The sequence below is a fragment of the Helianthus annuus genome, chromosome 11 (assembly GCF_002127325.2).
Source record: "Helianthus annuus cultivar XRQ/B chromosome 11, HanXRQr2.0-SUNRISE, whole genome shotgun sequence".
NCBI classification, from domain to species: domain Eukaryota; kingdom Viridiplantae; phylum Streptophyta; class Magnoliopsida; order Asterales; family Asteraceae; genus Helianthus; species Helianthus annuus.
In genome coordinates, this window is record NC_035443.2 from 10197642 (window position 1) to 10209909 (window position 12268).

The following is a 12268-nucleotide window of genomic DNA, read 5'->3' on the forward strand; positions in this document are numbered from 1 at the left end:
CCTTGGTAGTCTAAGAAGTGTAACATTTTTGAAACCTATGTTGAACTATTATCTTTTGGTATAAAATTAGCTATTAATTCTAGTATAAATATAAGGGTGTAACAGCTGCTATACAGATCTCAGAAAATCCAGTCCAACATGATCGAACAAAACATGTGGAGGTAGATCGGCACTTCATCAAGGAGAAATTGGAGGAAGGTATCATAAAGCTCCCATATGTACAGTCAAAAGATCAACTCGCAGATATTTTTACAAAAGTTGTCAACGGGAACGTGTTTAGTAGCTTCTTGAGCAAGTTAAGCATTGGTGATCCCACTACTCAACTTGAGAGGGTGTGTCGGAAAGTAAATGATGTGTTGTAGTGTAGGGGCTAAATATGTAACTTGGTGTTCTATATAAACACCCTTCTTTGTAACCCTAAATTTTGATACAATACGTTTTCAATACAAACAATTCCCAACCATAGTGTTTTTCTCTATACCAAACAACAATATTTACAACTTTGTCATCCGCTTCCGCCAGCAACCTCAGCCGCACGCTGCCTCATCATCTCCATTACCGCAGCCCTCCGCCTACTGTCGGACCTTTGTTGGAGCCTTCTCAAATGTTCCTTTAGATCTCTGTATACAAAATCAAACAACCCCATCAATTATTATTATTATTATATTATATTATATTATATTATATTATATTATATTTTTTTTTATTATTAAAGCGGAACAAGGATGAATAGTAAAATAAATTACATACAATATTAAACTTTTTTAAGTTTCAATTTCATCTCTTATTTTTATTTTTATACATATTAAAGCAGAACAACGATAAATAGTAAAATAAATTAAATAAAATATTAAACTTCTTAAGTTTCAATTTCACCTCTTATTTTTATTTTTATACATATTAACGAACAACGATGAATAGTAAAATAAATTAAAGATAATATTATTTTTTAATATTTCAGTTTCACCTCTTATACTTTAAATAATATGCGATTTTTAATCCTTTTAATCTTTATTTGATTTGATTGTCCCCCAATCAAGCGTGTTCATCATCTTTTCTTAGAAAGCTGATTACACGACTGTGACGAACCAAACCGAGATCAACATCAGTACGGTATGGGTATCGTTATTATCGGAAGCGGCACCGCTATTCATTTTTATGGTTTTCAATGTAAAACACATTTTTTAGGCATATCATGATTTTAAACCGGGTGATGGTACCATACCGATACCGTAATAAACCGAACAATTTCTTTTGTGTAACAAACCGAATCAATACCGGTCAGATTCCCGCTAGTGGAATATAAATTATATAATATACTGTAATAATACTTCCACAAGATGGTAAGGAACGGGGCAAACCTGCAGCGCGGTACATGACATTGGGATTCTTTACATGCGCGAGCATGAAGTTGAAGAAGATACCACATTTTCTTGCAAAGAACACAGCCACCAGAAGCGCGTACTTTGCAATTAATCCCGTGTCGGAAAAGTCCCTTTACCTTTCTACAGTTTGGATACTGGCAAACAGGGGACCGACACTGAGATACATGTACCAGAAGATCAAGCATTTTCCTAAGCTGCAATACCAAAAAAATATAGATATATAATTATGGTCTTGAATCTTTATAAGCAATGGACAAAGTGAAAAGAAAAAAAACACATATATTTAGTACTAGAAGGGCGCCCGCGCAATGCGGCGGAAACACAGACACTGCCAAGTTGGTTTGGTTATTATCCTCAACCAAAACCGAAATCATGGATTAGTCTATTTTATTGACCTATCGGTTTTTGGTTAATCAGTTAGGTTTATTCGGTTAGATTGACGGTTTTGGTTTGATTCATTTAATTTCGGGTAATAGCCAAAACCAAACTTTGGCTAAAACTTTTGCTTAGAAATACATGAAATTAAGGTATAAATAAATGAAATGGATGTATAAATATATGAAATTGAAGTATAAATACAAAAAATGAAGGTATAAAAGCTAGAAATATATGAAAATATGAATGGTTCGGTTCGGTTAATTTTGGTTAAATGAGAGTAAAAAAAATCGATATCCGATTTTGGTTAATTCGGGTTACGGTTAATCGGTTTTCAGTTAATTCAGTTTTTGTTTGATTTAGGTTAGGTTTCGGTTAACGATTCAGTTATTGCTAACCCTTAGACACTGTTAATCACGTAACATATCAATTTTTTTTAATTTAAAAAGATATAGCAATACTATACTCAAATGAAAGAGAATAAAATACTTGTTTTTATGGTGTAATTTAAAAAAAAGTATTAACATACAAAAAAAAGTCATGACCATTTGGGTAATTAGTTTTTTAAAGGGGATAAAGTGTAACCACTAACTAATTATCTATAATTTTGTCAAAAAAAAAACGAGGGAATTAAAGTGTAATTAATGTTTAAAGACTAATATACCTCATTTTCGGTTGTACCTTATGCATTAAAGCAAAAAAAAAGTTGTCAACTATTGGGTTATCTTAAAATGTCCGTGTCTTCAGGGGCGGACCCACATGGTCCGGATCGGGGTCCACGGACCTCAATTTTTTTTAGAAAATAGTAGAATCGGTATGTTAAATTTTTCAAGAACCCATAAAAAAAATTAATTGGACCCCATAGTATTAAAAGCAAAGATGGTGTGGTGGTAAATCCCTTGTGTTGAAACAAATAGATCCAAAGTTCACGTCTTATATGTCTTGTTTTTTAGTTTATTTTTTTCCATCATAATTAAACTAGTGTTTTAACTTCTTTAAAATAATAAATTGAATGTCGATTTTATTTAACACTTGATTACCAAATAAAACTTCCAACATATAATGTAGTGGTTTTATGTCTACTAAGTGCTTCTACATTATTTCCTAGCCCCGACCCGACTACGATGACCGACCCGAAAATTTTAATGTTTGGTTGTGAAAAATCCTGACACAAAAAAATGGACCCCAATAAAAAAAATCCTGGGTCCGCCATTGTGTGTCTTACGCATTATATATAGTATAGATATACCTGTACAACACGTTGTTGGCGAGCTTCTTTATTTTGTGCATCGCGCTCAGCAATGGAGGTATGAGGTGTCAACTTATGAGGATGATCAATGTCTCCGTCTTTGTGATAGCAGGAATTGCAGACATCATAGTCGGGACAAACATCGCAGCGCCAACCTTGTCCTGTTTCTATATCGTTATGACATCGGTTGCACGTTGTCACAAACGCAGGTGTGGTTGGGTTATGAAGATGGTACAACACCATCATTGATGAATGTTTTGCACGACGAAGTGTATCGTATTGATAGTGGTTTCCTTGACAAAGGCTAAGAAAAGCCTGACGTGTGTCGAAAAATTCACTCTCGAGAATCTCGTCTTTATCTTTGGTATCTTCCGGGACATCGTTAATTTCAATCTGCATAATTAATCCATTTTTAATCGTAATTGTAATCTTAAATTAAGATTGAGAGGACGGAGATCTCAATTTTGAGAAACTTACTGGATAAAGCGGATGTTTCTCCCTATGATTGATAGGATGCCTCTCCCTATCCTCGAGTTTTTGTTCAACTTCATAACAACTGTAATTGCAAGTGTTATGTTAGATCAGTTGGTTACGTTCATTATATATTTTGGCAAGAATTGTATAAAAACACCATTGTATATTGTATAATGTATACTAATAAAAGATGGAGTGAGTTCACTAAATTGTTTTAAAGATTTTTTATATGTGTTATTTAGTGGGTTTTTACATGTGTTATGTGGTTCTTTTATATATCTTATATTGTGAGGTATGGTGTGGTGGGGGTTTGGGGCATGGGTTAACACGTAGATTTCGAGCCCCCCGGTGGTGAGTGACGTGTTGGGTCGGTATGGCGGGGCGTGGCTAGCCCGCATGTTATTAAAACTGCCCAACCCACGCGGGCTAGCCACGCCCCACCATACCGACCCAACACGTCAGTCACCACCGGAGGGCTCGAAATCCACGTGTTAACCCATGCCCCAAACCCCTGCCACACCATACCCCACAGTATAAGATGTATAAAAAAACCACATAACACATGTAAAAACCCACTAAATAACACATATAAAGAATCTTTAAAACAATTTAGTGAATTTACTTTTCATTCACTTCATCTTTTATTTACAATTAAAAAAAAGCCTAAAAAACGGTTATTTTTTAAATTTTAAACATAGCCGCTATGACCTAGCCAACCAACCAATGAGAGTTGGTCACGGAGGACCGCTAGGCATGCCCAACGCCCGGGCTGAAACCCCCGCCCAAGGGGCCACGCCGAAACCCAAACCCACCCGAGGTGATGACTTGGGCGTTTGTACCCAACCCACGCCCCAACCCCCGACCCATACCCCATAGTCTTATGTAACTTGCGTTTGTTTTTTATCGATGTAATTCACGTGTCAATATTTTTTATGTAACTTCCGTTCATTTATGTTCGTGAACGTCCATTTATGTTATTCATTCATGTTTGTTTATTTGTGTTCGTTTAAATTTAAAAAAAATCATAAGTAGTTATATTTATATAAATATAAACATAAAACGGGCTTTCTAACTACTTACACAAATATAACTAATTACTGTTTGGATTTTCTAATAATAAAAATGGGTTTGTTCCAATGAAACTTATCGCATTTAGTTACTAGCTTATATAAAAAACTACTTTATGTTTGTCAATGTTTGGTCCTTTATGTTCATTTTTGTTCGTTTACGTTTTTCCAATCATGTTTATTTGTGTTGTTTTATGTTGGTTAAATTTGTAAGATGATAGAATTGATTGATTGTATTCCATTCAACAGTTGTAAGTCCAAACTTCTGCCAATGACATTCCACAATATCAAAAAAACTAGCTTCAATCCATAATCTTCAATGACATTCCACAATTTTAAGTGATTCCTTAATCCTACAAGAGGCATCCAATGCAGGAGTGCGGCGGCGGATCGTAATCCTACCGGCGGCGCGGTAGGGACCACAGTCCAAATCTTTATTAGAACATGAAATAAGTAAACTAAAAAAACGAACAGGAAAGGAAAACGAACAGTGGCTGGACAGGGCGGCGGCGGCAGTGGCGGCACGCCGCCCTGTCTAGTGTTTTTCACAAGTAGTGACGGCTAGGGTTTGTATTTTTGTGATGGCGCAACAGAGAAGAAATAGGTAACCAGACTCCTAAGGCTCTATATCATGTAAGATGGTAGAATAGATTGAGTGTATTCCATTCAATAGGGTTACAATATATAGAGATAAACCGGCCCGTGGGCTCGATGCTAAAACCCTAAATATTATATTCCAATAAAATTATGTCCATTTAAGTTTGTTTATGTTCATGAACTGTTCGGTTTGGTTTAAACGAACGAACATAAACGAACACGAACATGCCCATTTTCTTAATGAACGAACACAAACAAAAAAAATGTGTCCGTTTATATGTTCGTGTTCGGTTAAAGTTAAATGAACAAACACGAACATGCCTTAGTTCGTGTTCGTTTACAGGCCTAGGTAAAATATCAGACTGCTTACCTATCACAGATCTGAAACTTTTTGCACTGATTGCAGACCCAACGATTTCCAGATACCATAAGAATACAGCAATGAGTGCACGCATGCTGCAAATGAACCATAATGAAATCTTCCTTCATTGGAGAAATTGAATCACCAAGCTGTACCATATAAATAGAGTAAGAAAACGCGTATGGGGCATTAATGAATGCATGCTAATAATTAAGAGGGAATATTATTGGAGAGAGTTAATTAATTACCCGAGGCATCAGTAGCAGATCTTCTTGACGAATCTGATGAATCATATCTTCAGCGGCACCTGGCCAATAGTCTCCGTCAAAGTAGGGTAATCGAGCTGCGGTTACCTTAGCTTTACATTCACCAGTAGATACAAAAAAACGATCATACAGATTAGTAAGACCAACTACAATATTTTCCTTCGAAGCCTTCCTCAACATCGACAAATACCTGATACATGCATGCGCATAAATTAATCAGTAAGAGTAATATTCTTCCCCGAGGTTTGGCCAAATTTGCGACTTCCCTCCAAAGGTTTGTTTTTCCGCATTTGGATCCAAAAGGTTTGAAATTTTGCTATTTTCATCCGGATCGTTAACTCCCATCCATTTTCTCCGTTAAGTCAGGGGTATTTCTGTCTTTTTTGTTAACTTAAAGGGCAATTCGGTCTTTTTCAGGGGTATTCAGTCGTTTACATAAAGTGAAAAAGACCGAATTGCCTTTTAAGTTAGCAACAAAAACAGAAATACCCGACTTAACGGAGAAAAATGGATGGAGTTAATGAGCCGGATGAAAATGGCAATATTTCAAACCTTTTGGATCCAGTTACGGAAAAACAAACCTTTGGACGAAAGTCACAAAACTGACCAAGCCTCAGGGACGAAAATGATATTTTACTCTTTAACATAAAGATAGGTAGAGGATCCTGTACATTAATCCAGAAGTGTGAGAAGTGTATTATAACACTATATATAATATTATATAACACCATATAAACACCGTATAACACTATGTAACACCATATAACACCATATAACACTATGTAACACTATATAAGACTATATAACAAATATAACACTATATTTTGTCTGATAGCATGTCTATGATAGATGTATAGTGTTATATATTTTTATATAGTGTTATATAGTGTTACATATTGTTATATGGTGTTACATAGTGTTATACGGTGTTTATATGGTGTTATATAGTGTTATATATAGTGTTATAATACATTTCTCAAACTTCTGGATTAATGTACAGGATCCCTACCCCATAAAGATAAGTATAATAATATTATTAACATAATAATAATAATAATAATAATAATAATAATAATAATAATAATAATAATAATAATACAAAATAAAGTAATGCACATCTCAAACCCACTCACCATTCTCTTAGTTTATCAGATTTTGGTGTCTTCTGAATTTCGGGATGACAATACAATATATAATCTTCACCCTTTAATGGAGGGCAAGCCCATATATAGCAACTTGTGAAACCGCGTAATTTGCAATATTCTAGGTAACCTATCTGTAAGCGGAACGAAAAAAAGAATCTGTTGGCATACTCAACTTAAGATGAATAAAGCAACCAAACGCATTTTAAAAAGACTTACCAGAATTTCATGATATACAAATGTACGGAGAGCCTCCTCTGTGACCGCCCTAATCTCGGGCCTAAAGTACTTGACTGAATCCAAATATGAAAGATACACACGGCGATGATTTGGCTGCTCACACTCTGATCCAAATTCTTGAACATACATCCTGAAAAGACATACTTCAACTCCTTCGATTTTCTGAAACAATAAAACTACCTAAAACAAGCAACCGTAGTTTAGAGAATAGCATAATAATGATGACATTAAAAGAAATATTACGATATTTAAGTACCTTAGACTTGTATTCAAATTCAGCAGGGTAATTTTCATCTTGAAAGATCTCAAGAAATCGCGGTTTGACTTCCAATTTCTTGTCCACGGATGATACAACTCTGACAACAAGTGATTCCGCTCCTGGAACCTGACATAATCATAATTCAAAACGCAATAAGAATTTTGATCATACTAGATTGTTGCCACAGGCCGCGCGTTGTGGCAGCGACGCCTTAGTTGTTCATAGCTGGTGGCACGTTATGTGATGCGTTAACCATATGAAAACGCGTGTTTCAACGTATCCGATCTAACTTATTGTAACCTTTATAAGCATTGAGTTTACAATGTACGATGATGATATTAACGTGTGGTACCCACACATGACATTACAATTTTTTTTTACTTTATTACACACGCTACGTTCATGACATTGATATCATTAGACACGGATAAAACAAGAGCATGTATCGTCATTGCGGTGTGAAGTTGTAAAAATAATTTAGACAGCAGTGTAAAGTCATAACTCATAAAAGCAATTTAAACATCTACGTGGTTAGGCGTTGATAAAAAAAAGTATAATAATGTGCCGCATGTTACGGTGTAAAGTCGTAAAAGTAATTTAAATAAAATGAGGTGTCAAGTTATCAAAGAGAAAAGATTAACGTCAAAGTTGTCAATTATTAAAAGTCAGAAGTGAATGTGTAACTTTCTTAAAGATGAGTAAGAGTGGTTAACTTTTACCTCGTCATAACTTTTACCATGGACCCTAGCTCGCTCTAGTCTCTCTTGTTTCAGTTTTGCAAACAACCTGCTCTCGATATGATCACTAAGAATGGTTCTCGGTAAATCTTTTGCTCCGAGTACAGCACTCTCCGGTAAGGGACTTCTCTCTCCTCTTTCAACTTCTTCTACATAACAATTTGGACACGTGTATTCTGCTTGTCCACCGTCATTTCTTCTATCATTAAACAACGCACATATTTGATGTTGCCATGCTTCACACTTGTCACATTGAACCCACTGCAGAAAAACCACAACGATTAAACATTGAATATTTTTATTTGAACGATCAAGCAAGCAAAACTTAGAATAATAATAAGAGTAAACTAATAAAAGGGTCTCTGAGTGGTCACTTCTGTCACTTTATTTCAAAAGTCAAACCTTTTGAATCTAGGTTCTTGTGCATTTTCATTCAAAATCAAAATCTAGTCAGATTTTTTAATTAACATCCAGATTTTTTTGTCTTTTTCCTCGTTTAATGAAAGACAAAATGGTTTTTTAACATATTATTATAGCAAATTAAAAAAAAAACTAACAATTTTGCACTTCATTAAAAGGGAGGAAAAGGACAAAAAAACTGGATGTTAACTGAAAAATCTGATAAGATTTTGATTTTGGATGAAAATGGCAACAAAATTGAAACCACAAAGACCCAGATTCAAAAGGTTTGAGTTTTGGAGTAAAATGACAAAAGTGACAAATTTACTCTAATAATAAAAACAATAATAATAATAGAAAAACATCATACCCATTCTTCAGTTTCCTCATCGTTTTTCTTTTTCTCTAATCTAGCTTTCAATATATTAGTTCCGGCAACGTTAATAGCGTCTCCACGGGATTCATTGTAGCAAAGGATACAGAAGTAGTGACGGGTATCACCAGCGCCAACAGTGTAAAACATTGCATATCTTTTAATACGAGCACCACAAGGTGTACAATATATAGGTGGTGGTTCAAAAGTGAGCTTTTCAACTGCACATAGTTGACATGAATTCTCGCTCATCGAGTGTTCCAGAGCTTGATTCTTTTCTACTTTTGCTTTGCTCTGTACAACAGAAAACCAAACCGTTAATCAAAACCGAACCGTTATAAGCGGGTGATAAAAAACCGAACTGTTAACCAAAACCAAACAGAAAACCGATGGAACTGAACCGAAATTAACCGAAAACCGAATTAACCAATTAACGGAAGATCGGTTATCGGTTATTTTTTTACCCTCGGTTAACCGAACCATTCATATATTTATATATATCTAGCTTTTATGCCTCCATTTCATGTATTTTTATGTTTTATGCCTTCATTTCATATATTTAAACATCAAATTCATGTATTTATACCCTCATTCCATGTATTTCTAAGTAAAAAGTTTAGTCCATCTTTGGTTTGGTTATTAACCGAAATTACCCGAACGGAACCGAAAACCAACAAATTAACCGAATAAACCGAACTGATTAACTGAAAATCGAATAGTTAATAAAATAGATTGAACATCAATTACGGTTTCGATTAAGGCTAATAACGGAACGAACAGTGCACACTCCTACAAGATATTAAACGAGAATAAATAAAATATAAGATAAAGTGGCATAAGGGTATTGTTGTAATCTCACCTGGCCAACCCACTGCCTGAGACCAGAGATATGCTCCCGAACCTGCTTTGGGGTAAATAACTCTATCATTGATACTCCCTTTATATTTGCTTTCCCCGATTTGGTTCCGGAACAAGAAGCTTCAGCCGGAAGTGCTGCATTTTCCGGTGGACGGTTGGGATTAGGACCACCCCTTCCTCTCATTGCCATTTTTCTGATGTGTCAAGTATTTGATTTCGGATTCGATGTGTTGTTGAAAGAGACAGATGCTTTGTATGTACTCATAGAAGGTAAACAGGTTATATATATATATGTGTGTATGTATGAAGGATATGTTAAAAGTCAGGACTTAGGGGTTAAGTTTGCTTATAGGTGAAGGTGTTCCAAAAGCTTGCTTTGCTTGATGTAGTGGAAATGATGATAAAATAATATAATAATTAAATATAATATATAAATACCTCGATTACAATTGTCCTCTATGTGATTTCATCTTTTGAAAATGCTCTGTTAGAGAGAAATAAGACTATAACTCTATATCTCTATACGTATGTATATAAGAGGGTAAAAATAGGTACTTTGTTTAATTTTAAGTAAAGACGTCACCAAATTAGAATCTACTTAGTCGCAAACATAAAAAATGGGTCACACAAAATCTGATCGGCTAATTTGTTTGGCTAATCTCATGCTAATATACAAATGTTAAAAATGTGTCAGGACAAAATGAAATCGGCTAATTTGTTTGGCTAATCTCATGCTAATATGTAGATGTTAAATAACAAGAGTAGATGAGTTTGTGTACGTGATAAAAGTTGGTATTTCAATAGTTAAATACTGTAACGATAAAAGGTAGAGGGGCACAAAAGAAACAGACTCGTTAAAAAAAAAACCCGAAACCAGATTTTTTAATACCCGGGTATTCTATACCCGAAACCGAAACCAGTTTCTTGTGTTCACTTTCAATTGTATTTTACACTACTCATAGCGTATAGATAGGGTATGCATTTTAATCTCAATACCTGGAACCGGAACCGATCATACCCGATTAATACCCGAAACCGAACAAGAACCATATCCGGAACCAATTATACCCAGCTATACCCGATACATGATTCTAATATCCATCTTTTAAAATTATGTTCGTGCATTTGTTTTAATTTTTTTACATAATACAATGCATATTTAATAATAATAAACAAAAAAACGAGAAAATAACACTATTAAAAACTTGAATATAGGGTACTAAAAACTCGGAAATAAGGTATAGAAAAACATGAAAATAGGGTACCTCAATACCTGGAACTGGAACTGAACCGATTATAGCAATAACTAATTCTAACCCTTAAAATGAGAAACCGAAACCGATTCCATAACGGAAAGAGAATTTATGGGCAACATGACACTTTTGAGATATTGATACAAAAAGAATTGCATATGGTATGGGCTTTGGAGGGTGGGCCTGTGCCCACCTTACCAACCAAGTCAATCCGCCACTGCGGTACGTGTCTACCTTGGCCCGTTTTTGGTTGTATTTACTTTTTAAATTTGAATAGTATATAGGTTTTTTTTTTTTTTAATATTTACTCATTATAAAGTGCTATTTAAAGTTATAATATAACATATACATTTAGTTAAAAATTTCATATAATCGTTTTTAAATGATTACTGTATATAAACTCTTCTTCGATATATGTTTATAGGTCACGTTTAATCGTTTATTACATAATCTGTTTTATAAATAGAACTTCAAGAATCACATAATAGTGTACTATTTGTTTTAAATGTGATGTATTATACATTTCTATATTAGCTTACCTAATTGTGTTTTTGATTCTTATATTTGTCTAGTATCGAGCACTAGTAAGCACTCTAGCACATGAAGTACAAATTTATTGTGATTCTTACGGTTTTAGAGTTTTTTGTTTCTTAATTTAAAATTGGTTCTATATTAGAAAGGACTATATTTTATAACCAATATTTAACTGGAAAACAATGGTTGACGTGATTCAATGTGTGCGTTTCGATGGAGCCTCGAGATAAAACCTACACTAACGGGTTAATTTTTTCAAAACCTTTCCAGATCAGAATATTTGGTTAAATAATCCATATCACACGAGACTCCTCACTCGTACAGGTATAAACTACATTATATCAGGTCAACGTCTAATCTAGCGGAACCGAGCGTTATTCTATAGTTAACGGGTCAAAGTCAAAAGACTTATAATGACCCGTAAATATTCTAGGAGTCAAACAAGTTGACGACTTATAAGTAGGTTGTTAGGTTGTAAGCAAGTTATCAGTAACGTGTTAATGAGTGACTATGAGTGTGACAAGTAGATAAAATGGTGTGACAGAACTAGTATTATTATGACTAACCATGTATACCATCTTTTAAAAAATAAAATGGAGTTAATTGCCAAAATCGTCCCTGAGGTTTGGACACGTTTGCCATTTTCGTCCAAAATGATACTTTTGTACCAAATTGCCCCCAACGTTTGTAACTTTTTGC

General features: G+C 34.5%; 1 protein-coding gene across 1 annotated transcript; it reads right to left on the bottom strand.

The window, feature by feature from the left end:
- Nucleotides 1-371: 371 nt before the first annotated feature.
- LOC110889535 (histone acetyltransferase HAC1) lies at nucleotides 372-10050 on the bottom strand. The gene is made up of 12 exons (XM_022137080.2): nucleotides 9784-10050; nucleotides 8922-9218; nucleotides 8135-8413; nucleotides 7413-7541; nucleotides 7136-7336; nucleotides 6908-7050; nucleotides 5757-5964; nucleotides 5518-5657; nucleotides 3487-3565; nucleotides 3010-3402; nucleotides 1362-1579; nucleotides 372-620 (listed from the first exon to the last, which is right to left on the bottom strand). The coding sequence occupies exons 1-12, from the start codon at nucleotides 9970-9972 to the stop codon at nucleotides 506-508; spliced, it is 2391 nt and encodes a 796-aa protein (XP_021992772.1). The 5' UTR covers nucleotides 9973-10050; the 3' UTR covers nucleotides 372-505.
- Between the last annotated feature and the right edge of the window lie 2218 nt (nucleotides 10051-12268).

Excerpts from the sequence above, each read along its gene's own strand:
- LOC110889535 (XM_022137080.2), bottom strand. The coding sequence starts at position 9,972 with ATGGCAATGAGAGGAAGGGGTGGTCCTAATCCCAACCGTCCACCGGAA. Across the intron at positions 7,542-8,134 it reads ATGGTAAAAGTTATGACGAG|GTTCCAGGAGCGGAATCACT; the intron begins GTAAAAGTTAAC and ends TGATTATGTCAG. Across the intron at positions 621-1,361 it reads TGTCATGTACCGCGCTGCAG|AGATCTAAAGGAACATTTGA; the intron begins GTTTGCCCCGTT and ends TTTTGTATACAG.